Source organism: Condylura cristata, unplaced genomic scaffold (assembly GCF_000260355.1).
Source record: "Condylura cristata isolate star-nosed mole 26May11 unplaced genomic scaffold, ConCri1.0 scaffold00030, whole genome shotgun sequence".
Taxonomy (NCBI): Eukaryota; Metazoa; Chordata; class Mammalia; order Eulipotyphla; family Talpidae; genus Condylura; species Condylura cristata.
Genome location: NW_004567131.1, coordinates 11,131,095 through 11,147,643, shown reverse-complemented (window position 1 = coordinate 11,147,643; position 16,549 = coordinate 11,131,095). Strand labels below are relative to the sequence as shown.

Genomic DNA, 16,549 nt, shown 5'->3' with positions numbered 1-16,549 from the left:
TGAAAGCAACTTGACCATTTAACCTCAGCTACAGTAATTTGTTATAACATGCACAGGAATCTAATATATGATCTACGTATATTAGTGTTAAATTCTGACTCATATAGCATTTTCCTTCTCTTTCTGTCTCTTTTTGGCTTTCTATCTCTGTTTCAAAGTATGCTATTTATCTTGGTATAATCCTTTCTGGAGTTTGAACATCGGTAACTAGAGTTCAATATTTGTTTATGGTTCATTATTGGGAGGAAGCAAATTTACAGAAAGTGAAATGTATATCTTAACTGTGCCTTTGGGTCAGTAGGACACAGACAATCAATCACCGTTTAATCCAGGTCTCCCTAAGGCATAAACTAGGCTCCAGTTAGCACTGGGAGAGCTCCCTCATTCCCCATGTTTTTCCCATCAACCTCACCCTTCTCCAGCAGAGGCAACTTTTTCCCATATTGATATTTATAAACTGTATCTTACACGAGGCGTTCCAGGGTACACACTTGTTTTTCTCAACCCAATTTTTCTGAGATTAATTTATGTTACTCATTGATGAGAGTATCACATTCTGTGATAGATACCTCCTGGTCATAGACTCAGGGTGTTTTCCAGGGTTTGACTATTATGGATAAAGTTCTATGAACCATTTTACATCAATCTCTTTGTAGACATATTCTACCAGTGTTGCATGGTTAAATGCCTAGAAGATGAAAGAGCTGAGTCATGAAGGAAGTTATCTGTTTCTTTTTATAAAAATGGCCACCTTTCCCAAAGGTGTTTACAGACTTTTACCCCACACTGATAGTGCAGGAAGCTTCTGGCCACTCACTGCACATCTTCACCAACACCTGGTTCTTCAGGTCTTCTCTTCTTAGCTTTCGCCATGCTGATAGGTTTGATTAACATCTGTCTGATAAAAAAAAAAATGCTAAACACATTTTTGTGTGCTAACTAGTCCATTATATTTTTTGAGAATTGGTTTTCTCAATGTTCCCGTCTCTCTCCCTAAGAAAGATTTAATAATTATTTTGCCTATTTTTGTATTTAAAATTTATTTTTATTCTCACCAGTCATTTACATATCTTGGACTCCTGTTCAAACAAATGTTTTGAGAATATTTTCTCTCCACTGTGCCTTGCCCACTTGTTTTCTTAATAGTTTTTTAAAGTCTAATTCAATAATTAGAACTTTTTTCTTTATACTGTAGCTTTCTCTGTTCTGTCCAGAATAGTTATGCTTACTTCTAATCATGATGATTTTCTACTAAATTTTCTGGAAGCTTTACAACTTACTTTTACCTGCCCAAGCATCAAACAAACAGGAGTTCCAGTGTCTTTTCTTTCTTTTCTTTTCTTTTCTTTTCTGTTCTTTTCTTTTTTTAAAGATTTATTTATTTGTTCATACAGAACTGGAGTACAGGCCAGAGGCTCAGGGGTGGCGAGAGGCTTCAGCAGAGACAGAATGAGGAGCAGAACAGGAAGATTTACGAAGTACACTGCTGAGGGGAGCAGCGGGCTGGTCAGGAGAGGTCTGCCGTGCCACGTGGTCACCTTCGGGGACAGGCGGGAATCGAACTCATGCGGAAGTGCTTTAGCTTCTCAATGCTGTGCTTTAACCTGCTGCGCCACCAGGGAGGGCCTCCAGTGTCTTTTCTTAAAGACTTTCCTCTCCCTGTTGGATTTATCTGGCACAATACCTCACTATTATAAAGAAAATCATAAAAAAGCTATGCCTTCTCACCCTAATAACAATAAAATGTCATATAATCCACAGAATCTGAATATTTCTTTAGCCTACTAAAAAATAAGGATGACAGACTATGAGTTGAACTCAAGAAGAACTGTCAACCAGCTATTTAACCATTGAGAAGTAGAAAATATTGCTATAGGAGAAAACTATGATTTTAAAATAATATGTTAACACCTAAGTGTGGGCAAACAGGACTGTCTGCAATGAATGGGTACTGGAGATAAAAATCAATTTGCAAGCTATTTCCATAACTCCCTACAGGTGCTTATAATAAAGATGGGGTAAAGGGCAGGGAACCACATTTTCCTTACACAACAATCAGGATGGAAGACTGGAAATCCACTTAAAATTTCCAGACCTCTCAAAGGAAGAAAAAATCTTCCTATGTTCAGGAAATGATAGGATCCCAGATACTGAAATCTAAGAAGCAAAATTATTTTCTTGCACGGAGAGGGGTAGAAAGTTTTCCCTAAGAGCTCACCTCTGAAAGGAGCATGACCATTTGTACATACAAGAACATAGAGAATAAGCAAGTCTCAACCCTCAAATAAAAAAGAGAAATGAGCAAACAGCTGCTGTCAGTATTGTTCAGTGTGGAGGGAGAAGTGCAGCTGCTACAAGAGACTGAAGAGCACCTGCAGCGGCAGACACTGCTCTGGGTCCTTACCAGACTAAGGTTGCTCCCTTCCACTGCCAATTTCTGCAAGTTTGTAAGTTGAATAGGCATCGCACTTTGTCAAATCTTCTGCATATGATGATAAGGTTCTATGGGTTGTCCCTTTTCATTTTGATAACATAGTATATTACATTGATTTAGTTACAAGTGTTAAACCAGCCTTGTATTCTGAGGGTAAATTCCATGAGGTTATGATACACTAGACTTTTTATATACCACTGGATCAAATTTGTTAGTATTCTATGAAATACTGTTTTTTCTTCTTTTTTTTAATGTCTTGATAAGGTTTTGATATGAGACTTATGTTGAATTCACAAACAAGAGGGGAAGTATTTTCTACTACTACAGGGGAAAATCTTAGAAATATTTTATAATAAAATAAATTTCATTAGTAGATCCAGCACTATCTAAACATATCTTCTGTTTTTCTTCATTTTGGGTATGTCTGTTTATTTCAAGGAACACTCCTTTTGTATAAATTGCTTCTTTTATAAGATTTTATCATAAGTATACAGATCTGTAGTTCTAGTCTCTTTTTTATTACTGATATTGCTAATTTTTATTGTGTGTTTCCATTGATCAGTCCAGTTAAATCATTAACTTTTTAAAGAATCAGTTTTTGGTTTGGTCAATTTCTTAATTTGTTGCTTTCTCTGTTACTTTAAATTTATTTCTTATGTAATGATTTTATTACCTCTACTAGCTTCTTCAAGTGAAACCCTATGTTTTTGACTGTAGAGCTTTCTCTTTCTGTAATATAAGTATTTAAACATAAATGCCTCTCTAAGTACTACTTTAGCCACATAACACAAACTTGTTGTTTGTCTTATTTTCCTTATTATGCAATTCAAAATCTTTTCCAAATTTTTCTTTGATTTTCCCCTTTAACCCTGTCTATGCAAATGTGTCCAATCAGGCAGTAGTTTTTATTTTGACCAGTCCAGTTGTTACATGCAGAAGACTTTTTCCAGTAGGAGCTACTTTTCTGTGATCAGATCCTAGACCACTGCTTTTTACTTTTCCAGATCAGAATCCTAGATCACTGCTTTTTAAAGTGTGTTACACTGTTTCACATATGCTCATAAAAATCCCAGCTTCCTGGTTCCATTCCTCATCAACACATCCACAAGACCAAACTCTTGAAGTAAGACCTAGGAAAATGAATTTCTAACAACATCTATCTTTATTTATTTTATTTTATTGTGTTGTTGTTGCTATAAGAATTTGCCATATATGTTGCTGCTGGAAATAACACCCACATATTATCTTACAGTTTATGTAGTTGAGAAGTCCAAGAACATGGGAATTCTGCTGAGGTTTCACAGAATGAAATTTGGCTGCTACTCAGGACTGTGGTCTTATCTGGTGTTTGGAGTTCTTTTATTCTAACTCAAGTTCGTGGTGAGAAGAAAGTAGGCCTTACAGCTATAAAACTGTTGAGGCTTTATATCCTCTGAGACCAGAAGAGCTACACTTTCTCTGAAAGGACACTCATCATACTCTGCCTTTCGGTCAAGTCAAAGTCAGCTGATAGCAATCTATTCATGAGTGGATTTCCCATCACACTGGTAGTCTCTCAGAGGAGGGAACAGTGTAGGGCATGAATCACTGGGTCACCCTAGAATTCTGTCAGTGACCAACTCCTCAGATGGCCTTTATACACTGTCAAGTTGAAGAATTTACATTTGAGAATGTCTGGACAGGTGTGAAGTGCAGTCTATGGAATAAGAAAGAAAAATTTGAAATATTTACCCTGTAATGTGGCAAATTTAGACTCTTGAGCAAGTCACACAATTTCTCTGAGCTCTAATTTTTTTTTTTTAACTGTGGATTATAGTGCTTACTTCACAATGATGTGGGGGAATTAAGTGGAATAAAATGAAAGGGCTTACCATAGTGGCTAATGTACAGTACAGATTTATCTAATGTTGATTCTCATCTCTGCCTCCTTTGTTCTTTCTACAAAACATTGATATGTATGAACATATATCCTTAACATATTTCATATTTTCTTAGGATTCCTCTTAATACCCCCCTAGAACTTTCTAGAAAAAATAGCATGATCAGAAGTACTCAAAACCAATATGCCATATGTAAGTCTCAATTAAGTTAAAACTTAGGTTTGAATGCAAATTTTTATAAGCAATGCTTGCTTTTTTTTTTTTTTTTCCTAATTTGTCAACAAGAACTTAGTAGTTTAAAGCAAATGAGTGTTTCCCAGACATGTGAGAGAGAAGTAGGGAAGAAATATGTTGGGGGGGGGGGTGAAATGATGTGACATTAGCCAGGGGTCAGACACTTCTATCACCCAAGATGTGAAAAGAACTCAGGGCAGTCACATGAAATGGGTCCTGACTGTGAAAATGGTGGGACCGACCAGCAGCATGACAATTGAAAAGAAGAATCTCTCATTAGGAAAAAAGGCTATTGACTTGCAAAGGTGAATCCATTTTATTGGCTTCATTATTCATCAATTTAGAAAATAAGGGGAATTAGAAGATAAATGTCAACAACAAATTAAGTGATGGATTAATGTTAAATGACTACTATTTGCCATATACTGAGGATTTTAATGCATCATCTCTGTCAGTTCTACCAAACTGTGATAAGAATTTCATCTCTTATTCAAAGGTGGTGACCAAGGCCACACATACAGTGCACAAATAACTAGAGTAAAAAGTTCACCATTTTATACATGACACTCTTCCCCTTCTGGAGGACTGATTCTGCAGGTACTATGATGAACACTTAGACCCTACGCATATTATTTTTCATGTAAAAAAATGATATTCTATATTCACCAAATAATTGCATATCCTAGTAGTGATAAATATCCTCTTTTAGGATATACTTTTCCCTTTGGTATCCCTGCATGTGATTATTGTCCATTCTGAAAAAATATATATCCCTGGTATCTAGACAGTCAGGGTGTGAATGTTGACAGTTTACACTTGTTTCCCCTTAAAGTATTATTTTGAAATATCTGTATCATGTCCAATTAGGTTCACTTTTAAAAATAAACTATACAATCTTCCACTAAGTGGGCATTGCCAAGTAAAAGACAAAGACATATTTGTAGTCTATAGGAACATGGACAAAGAAAATTATAAAACCGGACATTCTGATTTATCTTCCTCACCTGACAACACTCTTTTTTCCAAATGGTCCAGCATGCTGGCTTTCTGTATATATTTACTGGATACTCCTTTCCTTTGGTAACTGCTAATTATTGAGAAAACCCCAATATAACCTCACTCTTGGAAACATTTCCCAAATAATACCAGCTGCTGTGGGGGTGGGTGGGGCGTAGTGAGGATAGGGAGGGTGTGTGTGAAAGCTGTGGATCAACCTGTGAGCCTGTGCATGATTCAAGGCCAAACCATTTCCATCCTGGAAAGAGACTCAGGGTGCATGTGTCACCTATAAAGTCATGCCTTTGTTTCTGGGATGAAATAAGACATAGGTCAATAATTTTTATCAATTCATTTTGGATTATCTTCATAGTCTCCACAATACAGCAATAAACTTTTCTTTCTTTTGATTCACAAAGGCCCCTGCCAAGAATCAAAACAGGTTCATAATCTTGATATATTCCAGTTTGTTCTAGTCTGTTAAAACCTTAACATGCAAAATCCTCTCAAAGTTCTCTTACTTATTTCAGAACTTAAATTCAAAAGGATGTTATTTTAAAGGTCTTCTTTATAAGGATGTTTATAAAAACTATTTTGAAACAAAAATAGCTATAACTTCATTGTTTTATTTTTAATTTTTGAATGTACATTCTTTGGCATTTTTCTTGAACGCTAGTAATCTATTTTAGGAGAACATAGGCATGAAGCAAGGGCTTCAATCTCATTTAAATTGTTTACACATTCAAGGAAAAGCCTAATAGAGCACCTGGTACCCACGCAGGCAGGTAGGAGTCCCAGGTATGTGTCTCTCCACCCCCTCCCAGCCTGGTGAGAGGGTCTGAGCAGAACAGGATTCACAAAGAAGGTATTTCAGGTGACTCCATGAACTAGACCAACTCACTCCCTTCCCCCACCCCAAAAAATTCCAAACAGAAACTGCGGGCCACAATCCTGTTCCTTCCCGGGTCACTCTGGTGGCCCTGCCGCGGGCCTTAAGATTGAGTGGAGACAGAGGGGGGTGGAGGATAGAGGGGTTCTGGGCGCCCCGAGGCCAAAAGGAACCTATAGCGAAGCCAGGAGACGACATGGACCCGGCCCGGTTGACCGCCGCCGGCCACAGAGCCGTTCCTCCGGTGGCCGGCCGGGTGCGAGCCCCGGTGACCAAGACGGGACGCCCGGCTCCCCGGCCACCGCGCACTGAGCCGCTCGGCCGCGCACCTCCCAACGCCGACTCCTCCGGCGCGCGGCAGCCAGCGTCTTATATACCCTGCTAAAAATAGCCTGCGAGACCTTCTCCCAATCAGAGCCGGCCAAAGTTCGAATTGAACCAATGGCGAAGGATGTCATGAAGAGGCTCGGTCACGCCAGGCGGGGCCGCTGTGTGTTACCTCTCGCCATTGGCTCAAGCTGACATCATCGGCGCACGGCCCCCGGGCCGGGCGCGGCGTGATTGGGCGGTGCGCGGGGCGGGCGCTGACGAGTCACGTGGGGGGGAGGGAGTGGGGGGAGTCAGGAGGGGAGGAGGGGGAGGCTGGCAGCCGAGCTTTGAATAGGGAAGTTTTGCAGGGGTTACGTTTGCAGTCAGTCCAGTGTTTGCAAATATTGTGTGGGCTCGCGAGCGCGTCTCTGGGCTCCGGCAGGATCCGAACCCGCGGCGCCTAATTGCTGTGCAGTTGAGTTTGCATGAAACTTTCCAGAGCTGCAGGCAGTGCTGCTACGCTCCCGACTCCAGACCGCACACCTCCCTGTTTTTACAACAGCAGTAACTGTCTTTTCCAACCCGACATGGATGTACTCCCAATGTGCAGCATCTTCCAGGAACTCCAGATTGTGCACGAGACGGGTTACTTCTCGGCGCTGCCCTCCCTGGAGGAATATTGGCAACAGGTAAATAGGAATTTTCGTGTGCCAGGTGCCGGGTGCACCGAGCTGGGAGTGCATGCACGCACAGACAGGATGGTGTGTGGTTGGAGATATATATTTTTTCTTCTTCTTCCTTTTTATTTTTTTTGTAAGGTTTAGGTAAATTCTTTAAAATTAAAAATATGTATATTCCTAAAACATAGATCTACTGCCTCCAGTGCGATAGGCACTTTAAAGGAACCTTTTACGCCGTGGAGCAGAGTTGTCATTTGAGTGGAGCGCAGCAGCCCTGCGTCGCTCCCGAGTGTTTTTGCCCTTTCCTGGGGCTTTGGTACCGCATCCTCCCGAGGCAGACCCAGCTCCGCGGCGCGATCCCCACCGATCCCTGGCAGAAGTTTGGTGCTTGTACCAGGTCCAGACTCCACAGCTGGATCTTGTCAAGTGAACTTGCGGCCAAGGGTGTTTTTTAAGGGCTTGGGTTTGTTTTGTTTTTTTTGCTGTTTGTACATAGAGTTTTTTTTTTTTTTTTAATTAAAAAATTCGCCAGCGAAAACATCTACCAACTCCTTTTCTCTACCAGGCCATTTTCAGTTTCTTTTCCTGTTTGGATTCCTTAAGATTTGTCTAGATTTGCCTTGTTTTTCCTACCTTTTATTGTTGACCATTAAAAAAAAAAAAAAAACCAATGATGTTTGCACAACCAGTGACTTACCCAGTCATATGACAGTGAGTCCTGCCGAATTGCTTCAAGTCTTAGTTTGGGAAGAAGAATCTGTGTTTACAGCTTTTTTTTTTTTTTGTGAAACTGAATTTTTGACATCGTACATTTAAGAAACTTAGCCCCTTCCTCCTCCCCTCCTCCCCCGCCCCCATTCTTTAGAATGAGGAAGGGGAGAGAGATTCTGACACTTGCTCCATTGTCTTTAATAAAGAAGAAGGGTTTAGGCTTAGCCCTGCTAGGCTGTTTGCTTTTTTCCACAAAGTGAATTAGCAGATGAGATATATTCTGTGGGTTTCAAAGCCTAGAAAGCTTTTAAGAGGGATGAAATGTGAAGTGTTGCAACCTTCACATGCCTGCTTAATTGTTGGCAGCCCTCTTCTGCCTTCCTCTCCCCTCCCCCCCCCCTTTTCCTCCTAAAGAAGCAGCTCCCTAGGACATGATTGAAATTGATCTAAGTAGTTTCCTTCGGGCATTTGGGATTTGGGCCACAAGCCAGGCTGAGCTGCTTCTCCCCTTCAGAGGCTTTTAAACTCTCCCAGAGTTTCGTCGTGGTCCCCAGTGTTCATCAGCATAATGGAGATTTTAAATTAGCCAGATTATTAAAATTTAACAAGATCTCAATAAATGTGCCTTCTTTTTTCTTGGAACATCAATAAAAGATCTTGCCATCTCTCCTCAGAGCACTTTGGTGTGTGTTGTAACTCAGACATCTAATTTTAGGGGTAAAGAGAAAACAATGATTTCCCCTCTTTGCTTGCTCATGCTTGCTATGTGAGAAGTGTGTGGGGAGGAAGACAAGTATGTGCTATGTTATGATAGCAGGCACACTGCTAAGCAAGCAAGCACGAGTATTTGGGTAGGCTTTGCTGGTCTTGAAGAAGATTTGCTAAGAAAGAACTGAGCTTGCTTTAGAAATTTAAATCTGTAGCACGTTACTATAGACAGCCTTATATGGACATGTAGGCTATTGATCCTATAAAGATAAAGGCAGGCATGACTTGATCCTAAAATGTTTCCTACCATTTTTCTTTTCCAGTGGCTAGAAAGTTTGAGATGGTGGGGAGAGGGGATGCTGGTCTCCGGCAGGTGTAGCTTCTTGAAAGGTTGGTTGCTGGCCTGGGGAGAGGGCGCTCTGTCCATGACACACTGCATGTATATTTGAACTGGGACCATTTTTTTGGCTGCCGGTCAGAATTTCAAAAGGAAGTCTCCTTTGGCATTGCGTGAAAGAAATAGAGTGATGACTCATACAGTTGTACTCTTGGCCAGTAGATAAAGTTCTTGTCCATTGTGGGACTCCCAGCAGGGCCGGGGAGTAATTTCCCCTCTTGCCTCCTTTACAATAGCAGATGGCTATTCTGGAATTATTTCTCCTCTCTTGTTGTTGTGGTTCCTTGTTTTTCTCTGACCACTGTAGAAGTCATTAAAGTTTGTGGTGTGCGGGCCCTGCACTTGGGAATGGCATTCTTTGAAAGCCTCCCGGGTCTCCCTAAGCAGGAAATGGGTAGTTTCTCCGCAGCTCCATAGAAGTCCCTGAGTGTAGACCATCCTAGCTGCCATCTGCTGTTTGCCTGGCCTATGCTATCAGCTGTGTCTCCAAAGGGAGACACATGATGTCAGAATACCTTGCCTTGCGCATGTTGCTGCTGCCTTTCTGGGGCCTTTCTTAATGAACATACTTCTTGAGGTTGTCAGATAATCTAGTTAAACCTGTTGGGAGGGGGGGCGGGAAATGTGTCTGAGGATGGTTTTCTTTGTGTGGTTTACTGGAAACTCATTAGCAACATCAACACTGGTTACTAAAACAAAAACTGGCTCACAGATCAGTACTCATTGTGGCCACTGGTCTAAGTGGGGGAAGCCAGGACTCATTTCACCTGGTTTTTGTTCTGAAACTGTAATTTTCTTTCACTTTCCTGAAGACGCAGATTCTTAATGATGAACGGTCTTTAGTGAGAGAGCCATTGTTCCTTTGCCCTTTATGCCTGCATGTTGTTGGAAAGGTGCTTTCGGTTCTGTTTCCGGGAGTAGTAATCATCACGTGTCTCCCTGTGGTTCCTTTGCACAGACCTGCCTGGAATTGGAACGTTACCTGCAGAGTGAACCTTGCTACGTGTCAGCTTCGGAGATCAAATTTGACAGCCAGGAAGATCTGTGGACCAAAATCATTCTGGCTCGAGAGAAAAAGGAGGACTCCGACTTGAAGATTTCCTCCAGTCCCCCTGAGGATGCTCTGAACAGCCCCAGCTTTGGTTACAACCTGGAGACCAACAGCTTAAACTCGGATGTGAGCAGTGAGGCATCAGACAGCTCCGAGGAACTTTCACCCACCTCTAAATTTACCTCCGACCCCATCGGCGAAGTTTTAGTCAACTCGGGGAACCTGAGCTCCTCTGTCACCTCCACACCCCCATCTTCTCCAGAACTGAGCAGGGAACCCTCTCAACTGTGGGGCTGTGTGTCTGGAGAGCTACACCCTCCTGGGAAGATGCGAGGTGGGACTTCCGGGAAGCCAGGTGACAAGTGCAGTGGGGACGCCTCCCCCGACGGCCGGAGGAGGGTGCATCGGTGCCACTTTAATGGCTGCAGAAAAGTTTACACCAAAAGCTCCCACTTGAAAGCACATCAGCGCACTCACACAGGTCAGTGCCTCCTGCCACCAAACGCGGGCAGGGGCCGCCGGTGGGTGCCCCTGAATTGCACCAGCCCTGGGAGGGGGCCGGGCCCTCAGGAGGCTGTCAGACAGACACATCCTCACCTCATTCTTTCCCCAAAAGAGTTGGGTCTCTGGGGAGTACAGAGTAGGAGCTGAAAGACTGGACATTTGTGCCTGATGAATGGTTGACACTTTGAGATTAAACACAGAAGAGGTAAATCACATTCTCCATCTCTACCCAACCCCCACCCACTCCAACCATCCAGGTTAGCAAGACCCTTTGTGCAGGTCTGCAGTGTTCGTGTATTGTTGTGTTGTGTTGCCTCTGTTTTTTTTTTTTTTTTTTTAAATGAAACTAACGGGTCGGAGAGGGTGACAGGGAAGTATGGCATATGCTGGTGTTGACAGTGGCCTGAGGGCTGATCTTGACCTAGTCAGTGGTGCTTCCCTGTGATATAAGGCCTTGGTTCTCTACCATTTAAAAAAAAGGAAAAAAAAAAAGAAACAGAAACAACTCTCAATGAAGTACCACAACCTAAAGGAATGTTCGATTTAAAATTAACCCATGGTCTCCAGGATAACTTAGGAAAAACCTCAGAAATGATAGAACTGGCTGGGGTCTTAGAGATGAAGTCATGTATACTCTTGATAATGGTGGCAAGGTCACGAAGACCTCAGTCTTAGTCCCAAAAGGACTCAAGGCAGAGAGGGGATCAGGACCCAGCAGCCGTGGCAACTTTTTCATATTCTCAGGTAGCACTTTTACTGAGTTCAAACTTATATTTGACCAAGGCATGAAGTAGACTTGTTCCTTTGATTGCCATTTAGAAAGTGCTTTGAAGGCCTTGGAACAAACGGGCTTTCCCAGAAACTCACGAGTTTTAGAGCAATGTGGAAGGTCCCGGAGGAAACTACAAAGACTCATTCCACAGGGGAGTGTGTAAGGCACAAAATAAGTGCTTGAGAGAAACCGTTGCCATGGAGAAAGCAATAAAACTCTGCCCTCAGCCAGGCTGTGGATGCAGTGGGCTGACTCTTCATATCGGAAGTATTGCGCCAGTCTGAGTAATAGTCATTCCTTCACCTTAACTCTGATTATGGGCATGTGGGCTCTGCCAAACCTGGTCCCTTCCACAGCACCCGAAGCCAGATGAGGAAAGGGATGCTGTTACCTGTGATTGCCAGCTGCTGGCTGCCAGTGAAGCATATTATAAATCCCCGGGCCACAGGCCCCAGAGCTTGCAAATGAGCTGACTCCCTTCCCTCTGATGTAGCACCCTTACCTCACTCACTGCTCAGTGAAATGACCATGTGCTGTGTGTTCTCTTTCCAGGAGAAAAGCCTTACCGATGCTCATGGGAAGGCTGTGAGTGGCGTTTTGCAAGAAGCGATGAGTTAACCAGACACTTCAGAAAGCACACTGGTGCCAAGCCTTTTAAATGTTCTCACTGTGACAGGTACGTCTATGAGCTTAGGCCAGAGGGAACACAGGGGTTAGGGTTCACCCCCTGAACAGTGGCATGGCAACAGAACTGCCAGGCAGACTCTTCCCTGTGCTATATTGGCATTTTTTGTAGCCTAGGACTTTTTTAAGTGCCTCTAGCATGTCATCAGTTGTCTGAGTTAAGAAGAACTGTACAGGCCCTGTGTGTGAGAAGTGTGATTTCACTCACACTTCCCCGAGCACTGGCTGTCCTCAGTTTGCAGTTGGAAGATTGGGCAAAAAGGTCAGGTTCGAGGACCCCAGGAGCAGAAGGCAGGGCTCTTTCATCCAGATTCCTGCCAGCTGGAATTCCCTGCCCCTGAAAGTGAATCATTTCCCACCTTCCCTTCCAGAGGGTTCAGTTGGGTCGGGAGGTGGGGGGCGGGTTTCAAGACAACAGGACCAGACACCTAACTCCTCCATCGGGTTTGCTCTTGTAGGTGTTTCTCCAGGTCCGACCACCTGGCCCTGCACATGAAGAGGCACCTCTGAGGGGGCACAGCGGCGACTCCTGCGGCTTAAACGGCTTCCACGCTGAGAGACGGCCGTGGAAGGAGGGTGCGTGTTCCAGCCAAAGCATGCCATTTTGCACCCTACCCAGTTGCCTCCAGGACCTCTCTTTAGAAGGTCATTCGAGGGCTAAAGACGTCATGTCAGAAGCGGCGGAGCACCTGTGGGGTGTGGTGGTTGGGTGGCCCTGGACTCGCCACTGGTACCTATCTTCTGAGTGGTCCCGAAGCCTTTGCCGTGAGCATGTGCACTGAGAATGTTAATGGTGGGGTGACTGTGTGTGACGGATCTACAGACTGTGTGATGAGGCAGCATCTCCTCCCCTGTGGTCGTGAGATGCGAGAGACAGACAAAAAGCAGTTTGAGTGTTTGTGTGTGAGGAGTATTCCATGAGCTGAGATGACCACCAATCATTTCCTGGGGGTGGGGGAGGGTGTCTGCACCTTAGGGGGGAAAAAGATAAAAAAAGAAGGGAAAACATGGAGGGCGGGAATGGGAAGTCAGGACCCTGAGCGGCGAGTGGGTGTGGGGAGGGCAGCCCCTTCCCCGAGTGAGAGGAATTTTCCGTGTCTGGTGCAGCTATTACATGTGCAATGTGTCAAGTAGCTTGTTTTACTCGCTACAACAGAGCTCATTTGTTACCCATTGTATAAGCTGTGTATTTACAAATATAACACAATGATAACTTTTCCTTATAAGACAAAAGTAATGCATGGTCTGGGGAACTATATGCTTTTCCATTTTTAAATCAGGACTACAATTTTGATTCCAGTTACTGAGCAGCTAAGATACAATTTGTGGAATTCAGTGATCCTAGCCCTCTGGCCTGGCATACACAGCCTCCCCTTCCGTTTTGTGACACTCCCCTTCCAGAGAGGCATTGTGCAGTATAGGGTTATTTTTTAAATGATTCTGAATTTGAATTAACTTTTTGGAGAATTTCATGATGCCCTTTGAGGACATTGGACACATGTTGGGTGTGAAAAAAAGCTAGGGCTGGGAATTGCTGGTCTGATGTTACATTAGACAAAGAACCTACAATTTTTCTCAGTTGGGTGGATAAAACCACTAAAGCTTAGAAACTGTTTTCTCATGCAGCTAAGTTTCTCTTATTTATGCCTTGAGGACTAATTTCTGGTTTTCTAGCTGATAATGCACTGTAGATCTTAATAATGGTGCCTTACGCAAGTGGCCCTTCTGTGGGGTCTCATACAGGGGTATGGGTGATGCATGCTTTATTAAGGCTCTTTTTTCACCTGGCATTGTACTGTATCAATGTATAATTCAGAAAAACACATCTCCTTAAGGTCCTCCTTCACAAACAGAGAGTTGAAAACTCCCAAACAAGTCAGTATTTATTCAGTATTTTAGACAACTTGACTGTCAGCGTTAAAGTGGAAAACACATGGTAATTGGAAAATCTGACCATTTCTGCCACCATGAGGCTTTCATGTAGACTTTGCACAACAGTTGTATAGATCACACACCGGCTGTATTTAATAGGTAAAAATTCCACACATGTTAAAGATACAGAAGTATAAAAAAACAATGTTAATGTATTTGCTTAAAAGGCACAAGTTCCACATACCTATCTAGCTACCTGTTGGTAATACAGAAAGTATACTACTTTTTTTTTAAAGTGGGTGGAATTCTCGTGTATGTATATTTGTGTGTACAGTATGTGTATGTGAGTGTGTGTATATATATATACATATATATAAATAATATATAAATATTTTTTTAAGGAGAATTTAGAATGTTTAGTTAGACAGTTCCACAGCCTGTGAAGTATTTCAAAATGGCCATAAAGGAGGTAAAAATGAAAAGTATAACTTTTATAAAGGCTTTATCTTTCATTTTATGACTTGCTATAGACTCTTGGCTTCCAGTCTATTCCAGACACCGACTTTGCTCATCATGATCAGCAGGTCTGGAATAGAGTCCCTTTGGCCATTTAAACGTGGCATGAATGCAGTACTGACCTACTAGTTGGTTTCAGACACACTGAGGTTTGGATTTTGAATTTCAGCCTTATTAGAAGATCTGACCTAAGAGTAAGCTAATCACAGGGATTTTTTTAGAACTCTTTTTATGCAGATGAAGCTATTTTTTTCCAGCACATAGATTCTTCCAGTTTTTCCAACGAGTAATTTCCCCGAATTGGCATACCACAGCTTGGACAGCTGATATTTCATCCAGCAGCTGACTGTGGGTGTGGATCTGGCACACACACGCACACACACACAAATACATACACACACACACATGCATACATATACATACATGCATATATGTACACACATAGGAGTCTAGCTGGCGGATATTTTGTTTTATCTTCCTGGAAATGAGCAGTGATGAAAGCTCACGTAACTGGTTTTTTATCTAGGCTGATGCATACACTTACCTAAAGAACTCATTTCATTTTGCTTGGGGGAAAATGCACTTTTTTTTTTCTTGGCAATTCAAAATCCAAGCATTTGATTTGCTGGGTTTTGGAAAACTCCTTTTTTGGCTCTGCTGTGTCCTTAGCCATAACTATTTCATTAAGCAAGAAGGTAAACAAAAGACAAAAACAAACAAACAAAAAAAACCCCAACATGCACTGACTTGTCTCACTTGTGAAACTTGAAGTGTTTGGTTGGGTGGGGCTGGGTGCCATGTATGTCAATGCCTGTAATTTTCATAATAAGCAAGTACATAAAGAACTCCATTCTGTTCAGGTGATAACTGAGCCTCAATCAAGCAGAAATTTTTTGCTTGACGTTAAAATAAAATTTCTATTAGTGAAATTTCGTTTTTTTTTGAAGCACCCTGTTATCTAAAGAATCTTTGTAAGATTTTTGTAAAATTTTGTTTTACAAGATTTTATTTGAAATTGTTTTTTGCAAGATTGTTATATTTCTGTATGAATGTATTTTTTATTGGAATAACATAAAAGAATTCTTATCAGCATCTTGACTCTGCTTGTTTTTTGTGGGGGTTGTTGAAACATTCTTGTTGTATTAATCACCCTGGCTTTGCCTTGGGAAACCTTCCTTGTGCAATCTAGAGGGCTGCTTGCCTGCCTCACGGTCCCTCCTCAAAATGTGTCGTGTCCTTGCTGCTAATATGGAGCCTGACATGGCTCTCCCTGAAATGCCCTGAATTCTGTCCTCTGGAGACTGACAGAAGCAACCACCAGGCTTGTGGGCACAGAAGGAAAACATTTGCTGTGTTTTATCTTCCTGTCACTCAAGTCAAGAATATACGGCAAAGGCATTTGCACTGAGAAACTCCCTTCACTTCCAGCTGTTCCAGCAGCCCAATTCCAGTCAGCAGGTCCTTCCCTGAGCTGGCTTACACACCTGGCCAAATTGTCATGGAGGGGAGGGATGGTGGGACACCAGCTTTCCCCGTTCAATCACTCTTCCACACCCCCTCCTCTGGCTAGCCGAGTACAATAGAACAGAAAGTAGGATTATTTACATGCTCACCAGGTGATGTTATATCTCTGATGTTTTTTTAAAGGCTAACAAGAGACATGTAGACTTTATTTGAAAATACAATAATCCGTTGCTGCTTTTTTAGAAATGTTTTCCATGACAGCTTTAGATGTTAGTCTTAGCTTTTCCTGAGTGACTAGCAGCAGCGACTGGTTCATCTAATTTCTGATCATATTAAATCAATCAGTAGCGATACAATAAGATTAGTGTGTGCTTCCTGGAAGAAGGGGCCCTGGAATGAAGCTTTCTGTGGGAATGAGCGTAACATTGCTCTCTGTTTAACTGTCAGG

General features: G+C 42.4%; 1 protein-coding gene across 2 annotated transcripts; it reads left to right on the top strand.

The window, feature by feature from the left end:
* Positions 1 to 7,123: 7,123 nt before the first annotated feature.
* Positions 7,124 to 15,726, top strand: KLF6 (Kruppel-like factor 6). 2 transcript variants are annotated; one of them, XM_004691210.2, is made up of 4 exons: positions 7,124 to 7,431; positions 10,197 to 10,770; positions 12,118 to 12,241; positions 12,708 to 15,726. In XM_004691210.2, the coding sequence occupies exons 1-4, from the start codon at positions 7,228 to 7,230 to the stop codon at positions 12,757 to 12,759; spliced, it is 954 nt and encodes a 317-aa protein (XP_004691267.2). In that variant the 5' UTR covers positions 7,124 to 7,227; the 3' UTR covers positions 12,760 to 15,726. The 2 variants fall into 2 exon arrangements, with proteins under 2 accessions (XP_004691267.2, XP_012586850.1); XM_012731396.1 differs by lacking the exon at positions 7,124 to 7,431 and adding an exon at positions 9,677 to 9,815.
* The last annotated feature ends 823 nt before the right edge of the window (positions 15,727 to 16,549 follow it).

What these genes read in the sequence shown, in the direction of transcription:
- KLF6 (XM_004691210.2), top strand. Translation starts at nt 7,228, where the DNA reads ATGAAACTTTCCAGAGCTGCAGGCAGTGCTGCTACGCTCCCGACTCCA. An exon ending in TGGAGGAATATTGGCAACAG is followed by an intron (nt 7,432 to 10,196) that starts GTAAATAGGAAT and finishes TCCTTTGCACAG; the next exon opens with ACCTGCCTGGAATTGGAACG. An exon ending in ACATCAGCGCACTCACACAG is followed by an intron (nt 10,771 to 12,117) that starts GTCAGTGCCTCC and finishes TTCTCTTTCCAG; the next exon opens with GAGAAAAGCCTTACCGATGC.